Source organism: Leptopilina boulardi, unplaced genomic scaffold (assembly GCF_019393585.1).
Source record: "Leptopilina boulardi isolate dan_hultmark-lab unplaced genomic scaffold, ZJU_Lbou_2.1 LbouV2_399, whole genome shotgun sequence".
NCBI lineage: Eukaryota > Metazoa > Arthropoda > Insecta > Hymenoptera > Figitidae > Leptopilina > Leptopilina boulardi.
In genome coordinates this window covers 638,601-662,309 of record NW_026137972.1, presented here as the reverse complement: position 1 = coordinate 662,309, position 23,709 = coordinate 638,601, and the positions used below count along the sequence as shown (strand labels likewise).

Sequence of the window (23,709 nt, the reverse complement as noted above, 5' to 3'; positions counted from 1 at the left end):
TTTGGTTGCTTACATCTTTAATATATAATAAAGGATAATAAAATAAAAACAAATATTCATACAATATATTATTTCTTCTTCTTCTTCTTCTTCTTCTTCTTCAAACGATAAAAAAGTTTTCTACAAATAACATTCTAACAAACAACTTTTTGAATAAATTATAATTTTATATTTTATCTATATGTCTCCCTGAGAATGTTTTTTCTTTTTTTAAATAGATAATTTAATCGTGCTCTAGAGCACGACTAGCAGAAATTATAATGATTATAAATTAAAATGATGATATTGATTTTGATTAATAAAATCAATAAAATGATAATGATCAGTGAATTTATTCCACGTGTATGTCAAAAAAAAAAATTTTTTAAGAATATTCATAGGCAATATAGGTATTATTAATGTTTATTCATTACAGTTAACTGCGTAATTTTTTAACATATAAAAATGTGTTAATAAAAATTAATCAGTCACCATCTATATAAATAAAATACACAGGCATTTTTAAGCAGTTTATTAACACTTTTCAAAAGAGTTTTATGAAAAACGTGTCTAAAGAAAAATGAAACTATTTCATTTAATTTTTGGCCTAATAGGATTTATCATCTTAACAACCTTAGATACGGAAGTTTTAACCCAACCAATTGATGAACGTACAGAAAATCAAAATAAAACAATCGAGAGAAATAAAACTGAAATTTATTCAAATCAGAACAACCAAAATGAAAACGAAACTATATCTCATCAAAGCCAAGACAGTCAATTACCACCAGCCTCGAACCATTTCAATCAGAACAACCATCTACAAAACTCAAAACAAGAAATTGATTTAAACCAACAAACTTTGAACAACGACAGACAATATCAACTAGTTTCGAACAAGGAAAATCATGAACTAGCTTTCAATCAAGGAAAGTATAATTCACCAGATTTGAATAAAAATCAACAAGCAATTTTAAACCAACTTAAACAATATTTGTCAATATTGAACACACGAAATATAAATCTTAAGAATCTAGGAAACCTTTATCCACCAGCCTCAAACCAAGAAAGTGGAAATCGACAAACTTCGAACATGGAAAGAAAACAAGTAACTGCATTAGATCTATTCAGTGCATTTTCACGCCAATTGGTTGACGAAAATTATTGTTTATCATTATTATTTTTATCATTATTACAAGCATTACAAGAAAATCAATATTCACCTGCTTCGAACCAAGGAAATCAGTATTCACCATTTTTTAACAAATTATATCAGTCACCGTCATCTAATTTGTTAGAAGAAATTGAATCACAAATTATTGACGAAAGAGATAATTTACTTACTTCAAGGCGACCTGAAGAATTTAACAAAATTTTTAATAAAGCAAGTAAATTGCTACCATTTTCGTACCATGGAAATGAATTATATTTGTCTTTAAAAAAATGAATTTGAAAATATCCAAAGAGGAGAATTTCAACCTACTTTTAGCCAAAGAGGTGACCTCCCACCTAACATAGAGTATGTGGATCAGGCCATTTTAATATTATAATATCTATCGAAAAAATTTATAATGTCTCAATGCAAATGTTTTATATTGTCAAATAATATATTTTACTAATGTTATATTGCATTTTTTATTTGTTTCAACAATTTATTACGATTCTCTACTAATTTTTTTGTTACCTTACATAAAAATGAATTTTTAATATGCCATTAATTAGAGCTCATTTAGTGCTAATTTTTTACCATATTATCGAATTTAATGCTCATAAACGTTACGCTGGCCAAAAGTTGGATCATAGATTTATTTATATTATTATTAAAATAAAATTTCGTTCAGTTTTTAAGCTTTAGTTTGAAGTGCGCTAGTTGTACTTTTTTTATATAATTAAGGTTTCTTGATGTATATGGGCAAATCCACAGAACCGGCCGATTTTTACTTATCAAGATGAAAATTTTCCAAATAGCAAGCACACCTTTTATTTATGGTTTACTTTCTTTAAAATATATTCAAGAACAATTATCTTCTTGCGTGATTCATTTTATTTTAATGCCGTTTGAGTTAAAAGCCAAAAACGAAAATATTATTTTTCTTTTGGAAATTATAATTAAAAATGGCATTTCTTTGTTTTTTTTATATATTATTTGAAATATGTGCAAAACATTTTGAATAATAAAATATGATAAAATACAAATAATTAATTTTTTAATTATCAAAAATAAATTATTTATATTTTATCATATTTTATTATATATTTTATTTATTAGCATTTAATTTTTTATTTCTGTAAATTAAATTGTTTACTTACTAATTTTGATATTAACTATTTTAACCAACAAACTGACATTATTGACATCGATTTTGATATAACTTTGAAAATAAAACAAATGAAAGGATAATTCATTTTTCACGATTAACTAGTTAAATTTCGATAAATTTTTTTTATTTTTAATTTTTAGACGTTATAAATTAAAAATATAATTTGGCGTTTGCATACAAGAATTATAATAATGTCTTTATATAATCACACATGTTTTCAACTCATCATATTTTATCCTGTAGTTGTGCTACTGAAAAAAGGCTATGTTGAAAATGGTTCACGCTTAAACATAGAGTGATAATTATTGGAATATTTTCTTTAATTCTGATTGCACTCTATTCTATGATACATACATTTGTTCGTCTGTTCACAAGCAATAAGCTCCAATTTGAAAAATTCAAATCGAATAATCGCCGCAAAAGATATTTACAAAAATGTATAGACATTTCATTATTATAAAATAATGAGTAACGCTACTTTCAACGACTATCATTTCTTTTTATTTAAGAGCACATATTTTTTATTACTTTCAAAACATTCTTCAATAAGTAAACTATAATTCACCACAGTTTGGAATTGTTCGGATCTATGCCGAACAAGTTATACCTATAAGAATTAAAATTTATACCTGGAGTAACACCGTAAATTTCATTTTTTAAGTTACTTAATTCGATTTTATTTTTTATAAAAGACTAGAAGGTTCACATTTATTCAATTTTCTTATTTCAATAGGTTCTCAGAGATATTACAAAATGGTTGAAGTATGAAAATAATTAATATAATACTTCTAAAATAGAAAAATATGTGAGTAACATGAAATCGGCCGGTTCTGTGGATTTGCCCATATACAATATGGAATATATTACAAAAGTAAATAAAGATATAAAAAAATTTCCATTTTATAACACATTTAGAATAAGTTTCGTAATGTAAATTTTTAGAATATATTTTTTTCTTCATCTTTAATTGATAACAATTTTTTTTAACAAATAACATAGACAAACAACTATTTGAATAAATTGTCATTTTATATTTTATATATATTTTAATTTAAAAAACATTACTTTAAGTGTCACAATACTTGAATAATAATTAATTCCATTCAAAAATTATGTAAATAAATTTTATAAATATAATAAATTAATTTTTGTAAAAAAAGTTTTATATAAATAACCAAGTTTAAATAATTATAATGATATATTATATTAAATATTAATTTAAAAATTATTTTTAAACAAAATGGAACAAAGTAATAAAATTGTAAAATAAAACAGTCTATGTGTACCATTATTTTTATTATTATTATATCAATAAAATTAATATACATATTATTTATTTTCAATCATAGAAAAGTCGATAAAATGGTATAATGAGTAGTTAATCTAATCCACGTGTATGCCATAAACATATGTGTTAATAAAATTATTCAGTCACCACATCTATATAAATAAAATCCACATAATTTTTTTCGCAAATTATTAAAACCTTTCAAAAGAGTTTTACAAGGAAAGTATCTGAAAAAATGAAACTATTTCATTTATTTATTGGTTTGATAGGATTTATCATCTTAACGACCTTAGGTACGGAAGTTCTAACCCAATCTATTGATGAACGTACAGAAAATCAAAATAAAACTGAAATAAATTCAAACCAAAATGAAAATGAAACTACTATATCTCATCAAAGCCAAGACAGTCAATTACAACCAGCCTCGAACCCAGGAAATCAAAATCCACCAACTTTAAATCAAGACAGTCCAAGTCCACCAGCCTCAAACCAAGAAAGTCAAAGTCAACAAACTTTGAACAATGAAAGACAAGATCAACTAGTTTTGAACAAAGGCACTCAATTACCACCAGTTTCATACCAAGGAAGTCAATTTCTTCCAGCTTGGATCCAAGCAACTCAATTTCAACCAGTTTGGATTCAAAGCATTCACTTGCCTTCAGCTTTAAATCGAGAAAATAATTATTTACCAGATAATCCATTTCCACAACCTGGCAACCAGGCTAGTCGACCTTCTTTTAACAAATTTCATCATAATCCAACAGTACTTCATACAGAAAATCATGATCAATTAACTTTAAAGCAAGGCAGTCAATTACAACCAGCATCGAACCACGGAAATCAAAATTTAGCAACATTGAATATAGAAAATCTTAATCTACCAACCACAACTCCAGAAAGTCAAAATCAACCAACTTTGGACAACAATAGACCAGTTCAACCAGTTTTAAACCATGGCAGTCAGTTACTACAAGCTTCGAATCAAGAAAATCAGAATCCACCAGCTTTAAACCAAAGCAGTCAATTACTGCCAGCCTCAAACCAAGGAAATCAAAATCCACCAGCTTTGAGCGAAGAAAGACATCTACCTCCTTTAAACAAAGGCAGTCAATTACCACCAGCAGCGAACCAAGGAAATCAAAATTTAGCAACATTGAATATAGAAAGTCTTAATCTACCAACCACAACTCCAGAAAGTCAAAATCAACGAAATTTTAACAACGATAGACACGTTCAACCTGTTTTTAACCAAGCCGGTCAATTACAACCAGCCTCAAACTTAGGAACTCAAAACCTAACGATTTTGAATCTAGGAAGTCTAAGTCCACCAGTCTCAAACCAAGAAAGTCAAATTCAACAAACTTTAAACAACGATAGATCTGTTCAACCAGTTTTAAACCATGGCAGTCAGTTACTACCAGCTTCGAATCAAGAAAGTCAGAATCCACAGGTTTTAAATCAAAGCAGTCAATTACTGCCAGCCACGAACCAAGAAAATGAAAATCCACCAGCTTTGAGCGAAGAGAGTCATCTACCACCTTTAAACCAAGGCAGTCAATTATCATCAGCAGCGAACCAAGTAAATCAAAATTTAACAACATTGAATATAGAAACACGTATTCAACCAACCACAAATCAAGATAGTAAGAATCAACAAAAATTGAACGACGATAGACAAGATGAACCAGTTTTAAACCGAATCCGACAATTACAAGCCGCATCGAACCAAGGAAATCAAAATTTAACAACATTTAATCTAGAAAGTGTAAGTCCACCAGCCTCAAACCAAGAAAATCAAATTCAACAAACTTTAATCAACGATAGACCTGTTCAACCAGTTTTAAATAATAGCAGTCTACTACCAGCTTCGAATCAAGAAAATCAGAATCCACAAGCTTTGAACCAAAGCAGTCAATTTCTGCCAGCCTCCAACCAAGGAAATCAAAATCCACCAGCTTTGAGCGAAGAAAGACATCTACCTCCTTTAAACAAAGGCAGTCAATTACCATCAGCAGCGAACCTAGGAAATCAAAATCCAACAATTTTGAATCAAGAAAATCTAAGTCCACTAGCCTCAAATCATGGAAGTCATAATCATCAAACTTTGCACAACGATATACAAGAGCAACCAGTCTTAAACCAAGGCAGTCAATTACAACCAGCTTCGAATCAAGGAAATCAAAATGCACCCGCTTTGTATCAGGAAACTCAACAACCACCAGTTTCATACCAAGGAACTGAATTTCTCCCTGCTTCGAATCAAGGAACTAAATTTCAACTACCTTGGATTCAAAGCATTCAATTTTCGCCATCCTTGCAACAAGCAAATCAATTTCCTTCAGCTTTAAATCAAGAAAATAAATATTCACTAGCATTTGATCAAGGTAGTCAATTACCACTATCCCCAAACCTAGGAAATCAGAATCCACTAGCTTTAAATGAGGAAAGACAAGCATTAAACGAAGGCAGTCAATTACCACCGGTCTTAAACCAAGGAAATAAAAATCCACCAACATTGAATCTAGAAAGTCTAAGTCCACCAGCCTCAAACCAAGGAAGTCAAAGACAACAAACTTTGTACAACGGAAGACAAGATCAACCAGCTTCAAATGGAGGCAATCAATTACTACCAGCCATGAACTTAGAAAACCAAAATCCATTACCTTCGTACGAAGGAACTCAACAATCACCAGTTTTATACCAAGGAAGTCAATTTTCGCCAGCTGTAAATCAAGCAAATCAATTTCCTCCAACTTTAAATCGAGAAAATCAATATTCATCAGCTTTCAACCGAGGAAATCAATATTCACCAGTTTGGTATCGAGAAAGTCAAAATCAACAAACTTTGAAGAAGCATCAACCAGCTTTAAACCAAGGCAGTCAATTTCCACCAGTTTTGAATCAAGAATATTATTATTCACAAGCTTTAAATCAAGGAAATCAATATTTACAAGGTGAAAATCAAGGAAGTCATTTAGTATCATCACCTAATCAATATCGCCCTAGTCAATTTTCACCTGTCTTGAACCAAAGAAATCAAAATTCACCAGTTTATCAGGAAAGTCAACAATCACAAGTTTTAAACCAAGGAAATCAAATACCATCATCCTATGGAAGACAAAATTTACAAGCTTTGAACCAAGGAAGTCAATTTCGACCAGAATTTTACCCACGAAATGAGTATCCACCAGTTTTGAATCAAGGAAATCCATATTCACCAGGTGTAAACCAAGGAAGTCAATTAGCATTAACATCAAATTATTATCGACCATATTTAAACCAAGGCAGTCAATTTCCATCTTTCATAAACCAAGGAAGTCAATATTCACCAGCATTTAACCAAGGAAATCAATATTCACCAATTTTGAATCAAGGAAATCAATATCCACAAAGTTTTAACGAAGGGAATTACATTGCAAATCCATTGCCACCATTTTGGTATCATGGAAGTAATTTTCCATTTAATCCAGTTAATCAGGGTGGTCCTAATTTCAATGCACATACTTATAACCACATGCATGACACGTATTTACCTAGACCACTGAAATGTGAATGGCATGGAAATTTTAAAAACTGTTATTAATCTGATAAATTATGTGTTTTAAGTTTTGCAGTAATTAGTTTTCATTATAGTACTTAATAATTCTGCTGTCCTGATTTAAAAAGACACTATCTACATTTATCGCTTCGACTCACTTTTGTGTGTTGATACTTAGCTACTACTGAATTACGACCTAAGCGACAAATGTAGATAGTGTCTTTTTAAATCAGGACGGCAGAATTGTTTAGTAAAAAGAATAAAATTGTAATAATTTTTTCTTATAAATAGAAAAACCTATCATTGTATTTTTTCATCAAAGAGGGAAATTAAAGCTTTTACAATATTCTATATATTAACTATAAGCATAAAAAGTATAGATATTAAAAAAAAAACCTACTAATAAAAAATATTTAGTACTAATTTTCTCAAGACGATTTTAAAGGGGTAATTTAATTACCCAATCCAAACACAATTTTCAAAGATTTCGCTGAAAACCAAAAATTGGTAATTAATTATAAATACCTTCTCCTTTTCTGCGAGTATATGTCAGAGTTTTTACCAATTTTGATTGGCTCTCTTGGAAATTTTCCATAATAAAGTCAATCAAAATTGGTGAAAACTCAAACATACTTAGAATAACGGATGAGGTGTCTTTGAAAAAATTAAATTGTAATTCTTATAAAGCTTACTCTTTTTAAATTGTTATTTGGGTAATTGGAATTACAAATATGTCATAATTAGATATTTTTCTAATAAGTCAATTTTATTTACTACATTGGGTTTATATATTTATTTTAGAACGTTATAAGCAGTGTAAGCTGATCTCATAATCTGAAATATATATATAATATTGGTTTTGGAGAAATATAACTTTCAAGTAATGTATAATACCAGTAAAAAGCAAAAAATTGAATTTTTTAAAAATTATTAATACTTAACAAACTGTTCAATTTTTTAGAATTCCAAAATGAAAACTCATTTTAAGTATCTTTAAAATTGAATATAGATTGTTGAAAAAATTTTGAACAGTGAAAATATAAACATTACCGACATAGGAATCTACCTTACCGACTGATGGCAAATATTTTTTAAGAAAATGTTGATATAAAAATTACCGACGTAGAAATCTACCTTATCAACTGATGGTAAAACAGGTTTTTGGGAAAATGAAAATATAAAAATATTTCTCGCTTCTTACTGGGATATGCTAACTATCCAGGTAGTAAAAAAGCTTGCGACAAGATTACCATGACTGGATTCCAAGCTTGTCTCAAGCTTTTGTGCTATCCAGATATCCAATAATAAATAAAAAAGAAAAATTATACTGACTTTCATAAACGTTTCAATTGACATGATGATGATTGATGAAGCAGTCAATTTAATAGGTCTTGTACTTCGTATCATAATAGTAATTAAACTTTTCTGAGTATTAACTGATAATGCATCCCAGTTTAAGGAATAAATAGCAGAACTAATTTCTGAGCTCTGTTGCGGACAAAACCAAAGTTGTTTTAAATATATAGGAGTTTTTATTATTTTTATTATATTAATTGATTAATTCAGTTATTTATTATTAACTTTGATATATGTTTTAGCTTATACAATTAATTTTGAAATAATTTAATGTCTTTGTAAAATTAGAATATTAACAACAAAATATCTTCGGTGTCATTTGTAAATTAGAAATTCTTTTTCAATGTGATGCAAAATGAAATTTAAATTAATTACATCGAATTTAAAAGAATAGCTTTTTTCTATCCTTGTATATTTTAATTACCTTTTCTGTCATTTTATCCCCATAATAACAGTAGATAAAAATTTGTAAGACATAACTGCCAATAGAGGCCATCATTATCCAAAACATACGATTAGTCGGACTTACACTTGCCATATTATAAATAATGGCACACATATTAACGATAGATGCAAAAAATTGCGTAAATATTATAAGTCCAAATTGTTTGTTCACATTTTCTCCTATTCTGAAATAATTAAATAAATATTTGAAAAATATTAGAACTATATTTAATCGGTACCTATAGTTTAAAAATTTGATAAAATTAATAAAAACTTGAAACTCGGAGTTTTTATTAAATCAATAACTTTTTGCAATATTCTTTTCCTTAAATTAGTTAACAACATCCTTAAATTTATTGTTAAGACTTACGAATAAATATAAAGATGACTCTTAATGCAACATTTGATAATTTCTTCTTCGTAACTGAATTTAATTGGATTAAATTTATTATTTTTTACCAATTCAGGAAGCAAACTTAATCGATATTTTATTATTTCAAGTTGACCACAAATATGTAGCATTACTGTCAATGCTAAACCTTCCATTCCAACTGATATGTACAATATCATTATAAGACAAATTGTTTGATATAAATATGTTAAAATATATACAGATTCAGCTTCAACAGAAAAAGGTAACCAAAGCTCATGCGGAAGTGCTCTTCTTTTATTTGACAATAATGGTACCAATAACATTGTTATTGGAGTAATATGCACAAAAATTAAGAACCGTATAGTATTCGCTCTAAAAAATTATTTATATTTTTCGAAACAATATTCATTATGTTGCATGATTTATGGGCAAATCTTAAAAACAGGTCAATTAGTTCGGCTAAATTCGAAATTTACCCGAAATTTTAACAAACCTGTTTTTAGATTTGCATAGAACATAGTACCTGCCAATGTCGGAGCATTTTTTAATAATTTCAACCTCATGATTATCGCGGGATTGACACATATCAGACAAAAGCATTTTATTTGATTTGATAAATATATCTCGTCTAATAACAACCATTGACAATTTAATCAAAACATTAAAATAAGTGGAAAAGTAAAATACACTTTGTGTAAAATCTTTCACATCTTCATGAATTTGAAACATGTATACAAAAAGTAAGAATGTTAATGAAATATATAAAGTTATTGTAAAAATTGAATATAAATAATAAATATTCAATTTCCATTGCGAATTACAATTAAGTGGTTTCCATAAACCACATATTTGAAACAATTTCAATGAAATTTGTCCTGTGTAAATATTGTGTTTTTTTGATTTAAACATTCTTATAATCCTAGTAAATGATTTTACAAATACTTTCTAAATTCGGACTATGTTGTTTGAATGAATCTTTTTCTACAACTGCTGGGAACTTTTTAAAATTATTTTCTGTAACCTCCCATCTTACAAAGATGATAATAAATAATTCTATAACCATTTATCGTAGTCAATATAAATAATACAGCTTATATACTTAAATTAATTGATTCACTTATTAAAAATGTAAAAGATCTTTCATAAAAGTATTTTTTTTTTTGCATATGAATCCTATACTATATTATTTCGAATTGATTTTCCTAAAGAAAATTTTCTTCTTTTATTCGTTTTCCAATTTGCATAATAAAATATATCAGTCTCATAAAATGTAACAAAACAATAATTTAACTCTTTTTTTTCGTAATGATGAAGTATAGAAGTAAACCATACGATATCAATTTTTATTTTCTATTTATATCTTAAAAAAAGTTAAGTAAGGAGAAATTCAGTGCAATATATAATTTGATATCATTAAATATTCAAAATGTCATGCACAGAAAAAAAAGAGTATATAGCTTTCCATTATTTCTAACAATCGTATTGCATCTCATGTAATTGATTGATTCCCTAGAAGGGAAATTTTTATTTTTACTTTTAAAAGAATTAAAATTATTCAGTTTATATAATATTTTACTTTTGTCGCGGAGCGTCATTGGTAAGAATTCTTGAAGAATTCTCCTAAATTTTTTTTTATCGATGAATTCTTGTGCTGTACTTTGCATTTGTTGCATGATCAACATTTTTGTGAGATTAACATAAGAAGGAAAAGCAAATCAAATTAGTATATTTATTTGGTAAAAATTTTTTTATTTAATTTCATTAAATGAAAATTTTTTTGTAACTTGTAAGGACAAGCAAATTTTGCTCTCGTACAAACAAATCTTACTAAATATATATATAGATAGATAAGGACGGAATTCAGTATTTTTTTACATTTACTGCAAAATATTTGTTCTAAAGAGCATTAACATTCGTAAACACTATTCTTTTTAAGAACATATGTAACATCGAATATTTTAATCTCCAATGCACTCAATCACGATGGGATAATACTAATTTAAAAACAAAATAATTATGTTCCTCTTTCAAGACTTTTTAGATATATTTCAAATTTTTAAATCTAAAATCAAAATAATAATCAGTAAATGAATTATAAAGTAATTGTAAGTTTAACTAAAAATTTTCATAATAAAAAATAAGCAAAAAAAATTATATTTATTACTTGAAATAGATAATTTATTAAATCTTAAGTGAGTAAGCATCGAGATAGGCAATACGAAATTTTAAATTAGTCTATCCCACTGAGAATGACTAAGGCACTCATAATTTTAGTTTCTATATGAATATTATTTATTCTATTTCTTTAGAAAACTGACTAAAATTAATATGTAATACAAAGACGATAAAAAAGTAAATTGTGTCATTTTTTTAAAAATTATATACAAAAATTATAAGCAAAAAAAATACTTATTTACATATGGACGGAAGAAAGTTATTTTTCTTTGTTCTTCAATAATTCTGTTATTGTCTAAGTGACAAATTCTAGAGATCTTATTAACTTAATAATATTAAATTTTGTTTTTTTTTTTGTTGCACTACATTCTGGTTACAATAGTAAATATTGTGAAAACTACTGAAAATATGATAGCAAATGTTTGTCCTGGTTTGCTTGTTCCAGACTGAAATATAAAATTAGATTTAATATCTTAATTAAATGTATAAAAAAAAATTAATGTAAACTATATATAATTTAGGTATGAAATAATTGTGGAGAAGGAAAAGATGACAACAACCTTTGCCGAAAGCAACTGCACAACAAAAACAGTTATTAGAAATTATTTTCTAATTTCAGAGAAAATAATTAATTTCTAAAATCTCCCATATAAGTTCAATTGAATCGCGGGTGTTAGTGTTGAAATAAATAAATGTAATAATAAAATAAAAGAAACTTACTATGATATAGTAATTACACCTATCTCCTTGACAACACTCGGAACATTTCCAGTCTAAATACCATATATGGGTACATGTAGACATGTAATTCTGTCTCCTTCCTTCACATTTTCGTTTGCTTGCACATCTTTTGGAGACGTAAAATTGTTTAGTGGCACCTTGCGACCAATAGGGTGGACCTTTAACAAATTTTGTAGGTTTCAAAATCATATCCAATCACGTTAAATATATTCGTGTAAAACTGAATTTTTTTCTTAAATTCCACTTTTATTTAATTTATTAGAAACAAATAGGTAGGAATAAAAAGAACCAACATTATATTAACTGCAGATTCTTAAAAAATTTAATGATTTTTCATTTGAACTGATAAAAATTTGAAATTAATCAATAAATAAAAATAATCTTTTCAAATCAACTAAAAATTTCTGATTGATAATTAATTAATTAAATTTATTTATTACAAATAAAAACGTAAGGAGACTGAAGTTTTGTTTTCAATAAATAATAATTAATTATTATCAATTATTAAATTATTATATATGTAAGTAAATAATTATTATTAAATTTCTTCCGATGACAATTTTGTAATTAAAAGATTTATTAAGCTTCTGCAGTTGGTTCTTCGGAAGAGAAATAGTTTTAAATTGTCTTCTGTGTAATGTTTTTAATTCATTTTATTTTTTATGCAGGAGCGACTCCACGTCAAGTGATCTCACCGATTTAGGCTATTTTGATAAATTTTTATAATATTAATAATTTGGGTTCCTTTAAGGGTCAAAAAAAGAAATCTTAAGTATTTTTAAAAAATTCAAAATATTTTTCAAAATATTGCACATTTAAATTTTTTGTAATTTTTTTTTTTTGATTTATTATAACTTCCGTAATTTTTAACCAATCGAAATAAATTTTTTTTAAGTACTCGTATGTAGATGCTCTTTCATAAAAAAAATTTTGAAAAAAAATTGAAAAATTTTTATTTTTATTAAAAAAACAATTTTAATTGTTTAAATAATTCGGAAAGTATATCTTTGATTTTTTTGAAAAAAATTCATGAACATTCTCTACAATGTCCTGAAAAATTTAAGACCTTGAAAAAGATGGTATGTCTTACAGTTTCCGAGAAAAAAATTATTTAGTTTCTGTAGCGCATGAAGTCATTGTAAACTATATGAGGCATTTCAAATGAGAATACGGGGTCATGTCTCGGATTTTTCTCAAAATTTGGTAAATTGTAGTGATAGTGGTGCTAAATAAGTGTACAAATTTTGAATCTGAAATTTTTAATATTTTTCGAGATATTTACGATAACAAATTAGGGCAATATTTTTTTGCTTTACTTATAACTTTTTCCCTACTAAAAATATAGAGAAATGTTGAGAATGTTTTTTACGCAAAAGAATGTTTATAACTTTTAAAGATGTTCTCCCTCATTTTGAAGCGCGATAAAAATCATGAATATTGTTTAAGTCATAATAAATCAATGGTTAAATTTTTGAGATGGCATTATTTTTTGTTTTCGAGATATTAATTAACTAACAAAAGTTAATAAAAAATGAAATATTTTACGAACTAATAAAATTAGAATAATTTTAAAAATACCATTCCAATGCTTATCGAAAACCGCATCCAACGAGCCCTATATGAAATATTTTGGATAAACGGGTGTTAAATAAATAATTAATAATAAAAATTATTTAAATAATTAATAACATTTAAGGAAATGAAGATAAATCGTCAATTCTTTTTTTATTTGGAAGATCATCTAATTCTGTGTTAAATAAAACCAGTGTAAATAATATTTTTAACAAATTTAAATTATTAACAGATGATTAATGAATATCGATGTTTCAGCACCCCACGACACAAGTTATTTTTCAGTCTTTTTCTAAATAACATTTTATAATTAATTTTTGATTCTTGGTAATACTTAATATTCTTTTTTTGACACAGAATTAGATGATCTTCCAAATAAAAAAAGAATTGACGATTTATCTTCACTTCTTCAAATGTTATTAATTATTTAAATAATTTTTATTATTAATTATTAATTTAACACCCGTTTATCCAAAATAGTTTATATAGGGCTCGTTGAATGCGGATTTTGATAAGCATTGGAATGGTATTTTTAAAATTATTCTAATTTTATTACATAGTTCGTAAAATATTTCATTTTTTTAAAACTTTTGTTAGTTAATTAATTAATATCTCGAAAACAAAAAATAATGCCATCTCAAAAATTTAACAATCGGTTTATTATGACTTAAAAAACAATATTCATGATTTTTATCGCGCTTCAAAATGAGGGAGAACATGTTTAAAAGTTATAAACAAATTTTATTTTTTAAACAAATTGTTTAAAAATTAATATTTTTTTTAAAAAATAATTTTTTTTAAATGTTTAAGGTCTTTTGCTTAAAAAACATTATCAACATTTCTCTCTATATTTAGTAGGGAAAAAGTTATAAGTAAAGCAAAAAAATATTGCCCTAATTTGTACACTTATTTAGCACCACTATCACTACAATTTACCAAATTTTGAGAAAAATCCGAGACATGACCCCGTATTCTCATTTGAAATGCCTCATATAGTTTACAATGACTTCATGCGCTACAGAAACTAAATAATATTTTCTCGGAAACTGTATGACATACCATCTTTTTCAAGGTCTTAAATTTTTCAGGACATTATAGAGAATGTTCATGAATTTTTTGAAAAAAATTGAAGATATACTTTTCGAATTATTTAAACAATTAAAATTGTTTTTTTAATAAAAATAAAAAATTTTGAATTTTTTTTTCAAAATTTTTTTTATGAAAGAGCATCTAAATACGAGTATTTAAAAAAAATTTATTTCGATTGGTTAAAAATTACGGAAGTTATAATAAATCAAAAAAAAAATTACAAAAAATTTAAATGTGCAATATTTTGAAAAATATTTTGAATTTTTTAAAAATACTTAGGATTTCTTTTTTTGACCCTTAAAGGAACCCAAATTATCAATATTATAAAAATTTATCAAAATTGCCTAAATCGGTGCGATCACTTGACGTGGAGTCGCTCACCTATTGTTTTTTGTAATAACGATTCTCCTCTTGTATCGGTCTTAAATGGCTTAAAACAAGTGTAAATAAACTAAACTAATTATTATTAAATTTATTTTTATTTTATGTAAAAAAATATTAATAATATAAAACATGAAAAACAAAAATTTTGATTGACACTGCTAAAAATTGTATTGTTAATTGAAATTTTATTGAAAAATAAACTTTTTAATTTTAGGTGATCCGTTTGAGAAATTCCGACACTTTAATAAATAAAATTTATATTATTATTATTTTTAAATAATTAATAATTAATTAATATATAAATAATTATTTATTTTAAAATAATTGCCTAATTTGAGTCTTCAACTGTCACGCAATAAAAATTAATTATAAAAATTTTTAATGAAATAAAAAAAATTACATACTTCCCCAGCTTATTTCTGACAGACAAACATCCTCATCGGGTTCACATGTTTTAATTGTATTTAAACATTTTTCAATGTTTCCCTCTTGATTTTGACACACATAACATTCTAGGGCGTTGCCTAAAAAATAATAAAGATTTTCAATTATTTAGATCAGAGTTTCTTTTCTTTTTAACTAATAATAATTTCATTAATATAGTTTACCTGAATAGACACTAAGGCACAGGAAAAATATTATGAATGATACATTCATTTTAAAAAAATAATAATAATGTAAAATAAATATCACAATTTGACACTAAACAAAATAATAATATTTGAAACACATGAATGGACATGCACTGTATGACACACACTTACTGTATCACTGACCAACAGAGATGCCATTTCTAGAACTACGAACCATGGACGACAGAAGGCGCTGATGTAGCCCATAAAAGGCGGGAGTTTATGAAAATCAAAAGCGCACAAAACTCGAGGCTCCGTAAAAATAAACGAATACATATTACAATTATTACTTATTGAAATTGCAAAGTGCCTTTATGTTGTGACCAAAGACTTTTCGACACACAGCCACCTCTCGGTGGGCTTCACCGTGAGATCCCTTCTCGTCAATATAAGTTCACAATATTCCCAACCCTGGTTTCATCGTGTACCGTCGGATCATTTAATCGGGTATTTTCGCGTACAGTCCATATCTGTCATATACAGTTTAAGATGGTTAAGATGGTTGTCAAATGTTGATATAAGTGTGTACAAAAAGAAAATAAGAAAAGAGACTTGTCTCTCTTGACAAAGTGATTAAAAAGCACAAGAAACAAATGCCTCTTCTTGGGTGTAAATAATGTTCGCGAAATAAGGAAAGTAACAATTCAGTTACGGGTTCGTCAGCGAGTCACGGAATGGCAGACGAGGATGCCGAGCAGGAGATTCGACGTGCATTAGACGTCGTTCAATCCATGATTGACATCTCGGCTGAACGACTCGAGGGACTTAGAACACAATGTTCAACAAGCGCCGAATTAACACAACAAGAAATTCGTACTCTTGAGGTTGGAGAAGAAATATAATTTTTTTTAAATTTCCTTTCACTACGCCTTTATAATATATCCCCACGAGAAAAATATTATAACCTTGACCTTGCTATATTACATGCACATTACTTTTACTGAAAATAATATTACTTTTTTCAACTTTTTTCATCTATTTTATTAATTAGCTTCATTGATTTTCTCGTAAAAATTGTAGAAAGTGAATTTTCTAATTTGAAGAAGGAGAAAATGAATGTTCCAAGGTTTCGTTCTTTTTTCTTCGAGATGTCAATATAATTGTTAATAATGATTTTATTTAATATTATGCGCGAATCAGGACTTTAAAATCAAAACAATGTAATGCAATGTCATTTTTTTTATATTTAATACTCTGCAAATTAATATTTATAAATTTTATACTCTCTGTTTACAAAAATAATTTGTTTTTTTTTCTTTTGAACATTCATCTTTTTATTTGTTTTTAATTATTATTAAATTCTTTGGTTATTAACTTATGGAGCAAAAATCCATTTTACAGAACATAAAAAAATCATTAAAAAAAAATCCGATTTTTTTGGATTTGAACCTAAATTTTTTTTTGTTTTAACTTTTAATTACAAAATTTAATTCATCCAAATTTAAATTTAATCAAATTTTAATCGATTCTAATTTTAATTAGGAGAAAACAAATTTATTAAATAAAATTTTAAACAAACGCAAATTCAATCAATCGAAATTTAAAATTAACGTAATTTTAATTTATCTAAATATTAATTGATTTAAGTTTCAAATTTTCCGAATTTTAATTGACTTAAGTTTCAAATTATTTGAATTTAATTTGATTCAATTTTAAATCGATTTGATTTTTTATTTATTTAAAATTTAAATATCCTTTGTTTACGGTAAAAACAATAATCTTTAATGAATTTAATAATTTGTTAATAAAACATTTTTGCTTATTTAATTTGAGAAATTAAATCGAAAAAAAAAATTAACATTTGAATTTCTTAAAGAAAAGAAATAGCTATTAATTTTAAAAATTTCTTGTGAAATATATATTTTCTATCTTATTATTAGATTTGTTTCTAAATTTATTATATTTTTTCGTAAATTTTGCAAATTTATAAAAAAAAATCAAAAATTTCAATTTTTTTTTAAAAACGAAAAATCGCGATTATTTGTACAAATTTTGTATCAAAATATGAACTGTTTATACATCAATGAATTTCTTTTTTAAGATACAATACTTTCAACAAAGAAAAATTGATAAAAAATTTAAATTTTTGACTTTATTTAATTTTATTGAAATAAATCCAACAGTTATGGTAAAAAATGGAAAATTTTAAAAATGTTTTCAATGTTTATATCTTTAGGTTTCTTTTATAAATTAAAAAAAAATATTGCATTTTATTAACAGGGTAAGCTGATAAAATTATATTCAAAGCAACTTGTCACAAAGGCAAAATTGACTGAAGAATCTTTACCAGCTGAAATGCGACAATATCCATCTTTGTCGCAGTGGTTACGAGTTGTGGGTCTCAGACCAGAATCTATACAGGTAAAGATAAAAATTTATATTTATTGTATTGTAATTTCTTATTTTGCCAATTTGTAAAATGCAAAAATTTTAAATTCTTTATGTTTAAAAATAATTTTTTATTTAAAGTTAAAATTAATTTATTCTATTCTAACAATATTTTTTAAAATTATTTTCAAATAATAAAAAACTATATAAAAAATTAAATTAATATTGTATTTCTTATTTAATAGATGGTTTGCTCAAAAACAAATTCTTTAGAAGCACTGAAAGAAAAATCGGAGCACGAATTAGGCAGCATGTTGGGAGAAATAAATGTGAGACAAGAGGAAGAGCTTCGCAGACTTTGTCGGGCTCTTCATAATTTGCGTCGTTACATGGGTAAGAAAAAAAATTATTAAATTTATTTATTATACTTATTTTTAATTTATTATCAAATTTCTAAAGAATCATTAAAGAAGCTTGTAAAAAAATTGGCAGTCCTGTAAATAAATAAATAAATTTAAAATAGAAATAAGTTGAATTTTGAAGTTGAAAATTTTTTTTTTTTTTTAAGATGTTCTCTTGAAAGGCGACATGGAAAATAGTGAAATGAATTTGTACTGGGATTCTTGGGACAGGCATCATTTGAGAAGTGGACCCTCACCTCGTTCTTTGCGACCACGTGATCCTCGAATTTTTGCACCTTCCGAAGATAGCATTCCGTATAATATTAATAATAATAATAATAATAACAATAATCTTAACAGTGATGTCTTGATTCCGGCATCGTCCATTAATTCTCTATCGTCAAATGCTAGTCCTCCTTCAACACCTCCTCTCGTCAAACAAGGTTTGTCTCAATTTCATTACTTTATTTGTAAACAAAATTTATTATTTTATTTTCTTTATAATATGTACTGTTCACTTGTAGCTGGAGGGAAATTTCCAACAACACCTCCACCATCGAAAAAGCATCAAACGGGACTTCAAAGTTCTTCTCAGCCGGAAGTATTTCCATTGACAAAGTCAAAATCACACGAATCACAATTGACGAATCGTATGGAAAATGGCGATGCGTCTTCTGGGTAATTTATAAATTATTACTTTAATTTTTTCGTTCTTTCTCCTTTTCGATTTTGTGAATTTTCAATGTGAGAATTTACTTTGAAGGTGTCCAAATGAACAAAGTAATTTTGCTGGCAAAAGAACGCGTCTACCAACGGAACCGGGTTCTTGTAGTGGGACGGACATCATGAACGAGAGTTTCGTGCCCAACACAAGCAGTCCAATTAAATCACCACCGTATTCAAGCGCTGACAGCGATGATAACAGTTTTAAGGGAACAGGTAAATTAATGATCATATTTATGTTTTCTTTTTTCAATGAAAGACTGATAGTAAAAAATCTCGGGAGCAAAAGAAAGTAAAAATTGTTTTCATTTGGAAAAATGAATAAAAATATGCGCCAGGAGCAAGAATGAAATAAAAGTTTGTCCTATTTTTGCTCGTATTAATATTTAATTCATTTGAAATTTAATTTAAAATTAGGATCGATTAATATTTAAATCGAATAAAATTTAATTAAATTGAAATTTGGATGAATTAAAATTTAAACAGATTGAAATTAGAATAAATTTAATTTGAAAATTTCTATGAAATAAAAATACTAAGTTTAAGTTGTTAATTCTTAGTTTTAACGTTTATTAAACAGGGAAAAATGTTTAAATTATTTTTTCCTAAAGGGACAAGTCTTCAAGTGCCAAAGTCACCACGAACACCGACTGTTAGTCGTGGGATGGGTCACATGATAACGCATCGTTTCACAAAAACTTTGCAATTGATGACAACCTGTGATTATTGCGATAAGCAAATGTTCATGGGACTCAAATGTAAAGAATGCAAATACAAATGTCATAAGGATTGCGCATCAAAAGTTCCGCCGTCTTGTGGTCTACCTCAGGAATTAATTGACGAGTTCAAAAAAACTCTTCAAGCCGATAGTAAGTAATCAAATTATTATATTCTTTAACTTTTTCGTCCTTTTAAAGTCCTATTTAACCCTAGACATTACGAAATAGCTGGCACATACGTACAAGTACAACTGGGGTAGAAAAATACCCCAAAAATAGTTTTGTTGCTAGAATATTCATATTTAACACAAAATAACTTTATTATAAGTCATTTTCTTCGTTACTTTTTATAAGGAAGAAGATAGCGTGTTTTGTTTTTTGATAAAATTAAAAATATGATGAAAAAATTACAAAAACTATCACAAAGTTGAAAGTTCGATAACAATTGGAATATTTTATTCTAGGTATGGTAAATGTGTCTCCTGTTTTAAACAAGTCGGGAATCACATCGCCGAATCATCACAATTCTAATCAGAACCATAAACGCCCTCATCCGCATTCTTCTTTGAATACGCCCTTTCAGGTATTTTAACAAGCACATTTAATTAATTCCTTATCATCATTTAATATTTACAAATAGAAACGAAATCGCAAAAGAATCTTTACTATTTTATTATTTTCTTGTTTGTATAACACTTATTATATTTATTTTTTATTTTGGATTTTACTTTGGGTATTTATTTATTATATTTTTAACAGGGTGCAGATTCTAGTTCAAATACCTCGAGCTGCAATAGCTCAACACCTTCTAGTCCAGCTTTGTTACCTGTAAATGTTAACCAAACTCCTCAGGCACCTGTCAAGCAACAATTTCATTTTCCAGGTTTGAAAAATTGTTTTTCCTTTCTTTTATAATATAATAAAAAAATTTTCAATTATCACTCCTAATATTTATTTAAAACATTTAATGTACGTACAATTTACAATTGTAGATTAAAAATATTTGATAATTGAAAAAAAAAAATTTCTTACTTTCAAATGTAGTTGACGATAAAGAAAAAGTGTAAAAAATTGAATTTGTTTTTTTCTTGACCAGATGTAACGCCTTATGAAAAAAGTTTAACTCTGGAAACACATAGACTTGAGGGAACGACCGTTTCAAGTGACAGTGAACGAACTATAAGCGTTTCCGGTTCCGGAAGTGTTAGTACGGATTCTGATCGAACGCCAGTCAGAGTCGATTCTCAGGATTCTCAAGTTTCAGATGGAGAACCTGGCGATGGACGATGGCCCCGACAAAATAGCGTGAGTATATATTCATATATTTAAAACAATTTTTTTTCTATTTTTATTCTTTTAGAAAAACAAATATCGAAATTAAAGTTTAATTAAATTAAATTAATTGATAATAATTCACTTATTATCATTAAATAAAAAGTAATAGGCGAATTTTTACTTTTCTCATAAAAAAAAATACTGCAAAGTAACAGCTAATAATTTTTTTGATTTAAATTAATTGAGTACTTAAGTAAAAAAGAAAATTTAATTTTGACAACTAATAATGAATTAAAAATAAAAAAATTTGAATTTTAAGTCGAAATGAATTTGTATAAAAAATAATTGTATCTGATAAAATTGTTTTGTGTGTGGATTTATTTCTCAGTTGTCGATGCGGGAATGGGATATACCTTATGACGAATTAAAAATTGGGGAACCTATTGGAACAGGAAGATTCGGTACCGTTTATAGAGGAAATTGGCACGGGGATGTGGCAATCAAAGTGCTCAATATGGATTATTACCTCGATGATGACAAGACTCTTGAGGCTTTTAAATTGGAGGTTTGTTATAAATATAATATTAATATACAATCTTTAGTCTATGAAAATCAAGTAATTTCAATTATGAAACAAAAATATTGTGGACACCCTGAATTAACAAAATATAATTATATTTATGATAATGATGATTTAAAGTAATAAACTGATTATTTGTTTTATTGAAAGAGAATTTTTTAAAAATTTCAAAATGTAATATTATTTTAACAATTATTTTGAATTTTAAACTACATAGTAGAATTGGGAGCTGTAAACATTGCAAGAAAAGTGTATTTTGCATTTTTGTTTAATGATTTTGGTGGATTAAATTGGAGGGGAAAAATTGTCTGTTAAAGGTGGCGACTTTTCGTAAAACAAGACACGAGAATCTAGTATTATTTATGGGAGCTTGTATGAAGCCACCTCGACTGGCGATAGTCACAAGTATGAGTAAGGGCATGACTCTTTACACACACATTCATTTACGTAAGGACAAATTCAATATGAATAAGACAACAATAATTGCACAACAAATATCCCAAGGCATTGGATATCTTCATGCACGAGGAATTGTTCACAAAGATCTCAAAAGCAAAAATATCTTTCTTGAAAATGGCAAAGTCGTCATTGCTGACTTTGGACTTTTTAGCGTCACGAAACTGTGCTACGGCAACAGGTGTTTAAAATATATATTTCATTTATTTTTTTATTTTATTTTATTTAGTTTTCTTTTATTCTTATTCTTTTATATTCGATTAATTCTTGAAAATAAATTAACTGTATTATAGTAATTTTTTTATTTTCTATTATTTATATAGAGAAATCAATTTTTTTGTTTGTTAATTTATTTAAAAAAATAAAATTGTATCGCGATATTTTTGTTCTTTTTTGAGAAAATTGTTGCTTACAGAACTGGCAACGGTTTAAGCATTCCACCTGGATGGCTGTGTTATTTAGCTCCTGAAATTGTTAGGCGCTTGAAACCTCAACAAAATCGAGATCAAGAGGAATTACCATTTACTGAAGCGTCCGATGTTTACGCTTTCGGGTATTACATTAACTTTAAAATATATTTTTTTCTTTTTTTTTATAATTTTGTCATTTTTTGCCACTGTTTAAAAATTTAATTTAAAATAATAATAATAATAATTTTAGAACCGTTTGGTATGAACTTCTTTGCGGCGAATGGCCATTCAAAGGTCAACCACCTGAAGCTATCATTTGGCAAGTGGGCAAAGGAATGAAACAGACTCTTGCCAATTTACAAGCTTCGCGCGATGTTAAGGTATTTCATTCATTCATTCTTTATGTTTATTATTTATTTAATGCAACTCAAAAAGGGGAATATTTGCCAATTTTCATTCAAAGGAATAAAAAAATTTTTGACGTATTTTTCTCTTATTTAGGATATCTTGATGCTTTGTTGGTCTTTTCACACTGAAAATCGACCGGACTTTGCAAAATTATTGACAACATTGGAAAAACTTCCGCGAAAAAGACTTGCTCGAAGTCCTTCACATCCAATTCATCTCTCTCGTTCCGCTGAATCTGTGTTCTAATTTTTCAAAAAAAAATTTCAAATCACAGTTTTAAGCAAAAACAGAAAAACAAAAAAAAAAAAGAGAAAAAAAAGAAAAGCGATCTGAAAAAGAAAACTTAAAGAGAATCAAGTTTTATGCAGCTAAGTCTCTTATTTAAAAATACGACGTCGTTTTCGTAGTGTATATATGTAGCAGTCTCAAATCGATGCCACGATCTTTATTCATAAATAAAAAAAATACATAAAATTTATCTCTTTGTAGTTTTTTTTTCCTCAACCATACCTTTTAA

General features: G+C 26.9%; 4 protein-coding genes across 5 annotated transcripts; 2 read left to right on the top strand and 2 right to left on the bottom strand.

Annotated features, from left to right (window-relative positions):
* Nucleotides 1–318: 318 nt before the first annotated feature.
* LOC127288942 (protein PF3D7_1417600-like) lies at nucleotides 319–7,171 on the top strand. Its single transcript, XM_051316659.1, has 3 exons — nucleotides 319–342; nucleotides 710–1,386; nucleotides 3,988–7,171. The coding sequence occupies exons 1-3, from the start codon at nucleotides 319–321 to the stop codon at nucleotides 7,169–7,171; spliced, it is 3,885 nt and encodes a 1,294-aa protein (XP_051172616.1).
* A 520-nt stretch (nucleotides 7,172–7,691) lies between these two features.
* Nucleotides 7,692–10,888, bottom strand: LOC127289103 (odorant receptor 4-like). Of its 2 annotated transcripts, XM_051316878.1 has the most exons (4): nucleotides 9,823–10,888; nucleotides 9,297–9,671; nucleotides 8,907–9,111; nucleotides 7,692–8,614 (listed from the first exon to the last, which is right to left on the bottom strand). In XM_051316878.1, the coding sequence occupies exons 1-4, from the start codon at nucleotides 10,206–10,208 to the stop codon at nucleotides 8,324–8,326; spliced, it is 1,257 nt and encodes a 418-aa protein (XP_051172835.1). In that variant the 5' UTR covers nucleotides 10,209–10,888; the 3' UTR covers nucleotides 7,692–8,323. The 2 variants fall into 2 exon arrangements, with proteins under 2 accessions (XP_051172835.1, XP_051172836.1); XM_051316879.1 differs by having other exon boundaries at nucleotides 9,297–10,678.
* A 139-nt stretch (nucleotides 10,889–11,027) lies between these two features.
* On the bottom strand, nucleotides 11,028–16,035 carry LOC127289107 (uncharacterized). Its single transcript, XM_051316882.1, has 4 exons — nucleotides 15,869–16,035; nucleotides 15,665–15,784; nucleotides 12,195–12,373; nucleotides 11,028–11,920 (listed from the first exon to the last, which is right to left on the bottom strand). The coding sequence occupies exons 1-4, from the start codon at nucleotides 15,915–15,917 to the stop codon at nucleotides 11,837–11,839; spliced, it is 432 nt and encodes a 143-aa protein (XP_051172839.1). The 5' UTR covers nucleotides 15,918–16,035; the 3' UTR covers nucleotides 11,028–11,836.
* Nucleotides 16,036–16,335: 300 nt separating this feature from the next.
* Nucleotides 16,336–23,670, top strand: LOC127289100 (kinase suppressor of Ras 2). The gene is made up of 15 exons (XM_051316869.1): nucleotides 16,336–16,716; nucleotides 18,113–18,253; nucleotides 18,466–18,613; nucleotides 18,789–19,064; nucleotides 19,146–19,299; nucleotides 19,385–19,560; nucleotides 19,956–20,213; nucleotides 20,528–20,646; nucleotides 20,823–20,946; nucleotides 21,160–21,368; nucleotides 21,727–21,903; nucleotides 22,236–22,555; nucleotides 22,790–22,927; nucleotides 23,035–23,164; nucleotides 23,286–23,670. The coding sequence occupies exons 1-15, from the start codon at nucleotides 16,567–16,569 to the stop codon at nucleotides 23,436–23,438; spliced, it is 2,673 nt and encodes an 890-aa protein (XP_051172826.1). The 5' UTR covers nucleotides 16,336–16,566; the 3' UTR covers nucleotides 23,439–23,670.
* Nucleotides 23,671–23,709: the final 39 nt, after the last annotated feature.

Bases quoted from the DNA above. Each gene is read 5' to 3' on its own strand.
- LOC127288942 (XM_051316659.1), top strand. From the start codon at position 319: ATGATCAGTGAATTTATTCCACGT. The intron at 343-709 runs GTATGTCAAAAA...TATTCAAATCAG, and splicing joins TCAGTGAATTTATTCCACGT to AACAACCAAAATGAAAACGA. The intron at 1,387-3,987 runs GTACCATGGAAA...ATCTCATCAAAG, and splicing joins AGTAAATTGCTACCATTTTC to CCAAGACAGTCAATTACAAC.
- LOC127289103 (XM_051316878.1), bottom strand. From the start codon at position 10,208: ATGTTTAAATCAAAAAAACACAATATTTACACAGGACAAATTTCATTG. The intron at 9,112-9,296 runs GTAAGTCTTAAC...TAATTATTTCAG, and splicing joins AGTCATCTTTATATTTATTC to AATAGGAGAAAATGTGAACA. The intron at 8,615-8,906 runs GTAATTAAAATA...TGTCCGCAACAG, and splicing joins GGGATAAAATGACAGAAAAG to AGCTCAGAAATTAGTTCTGC.
- LOC127289107 (XM_051316882.1), bottom strand. From the start codon at position 15,917: ATGAATGTATCATTCATAATATTTTTCCTGTGCCTTAGTGTCTATTCA. The intron at 12,374-15,664 runs GTATGTAATTTT...AATTTGTTAAAG, and splicing joins GTCAGAAATAAGCTGGGGAA to GTCCACCCTATTGGTCGCAA. The intron at 11,921-12,194 runs GTAAGTTTCTTT...TTTATATTTCAG, and splicing joins GGTGTAATTACTATATCATA to TCTGGAACAAGCAAACCAGG.
- LOC127289100 (XM_051316869.1), top strand. From the start codon at position 16,567: ATGGCAGACGAGGATGCCGAGCAGGAGATTCGACGTGCATTAGACGTC. The intron at 18,254-18,465 runs GTAAAGATAAAA...CTTATTTAATAG, and splicing joins TCAGACCAGAATCTATACAG to ATGGTTTGCTCAAAAACAAA. The intron at 21,369-21,726 runs GTGAGTATATAT...TTTATTTCTCAG, and splicing joins GATGGCCCCGACAAAATAGC to TTGTCGATGCGGGAATGGGA.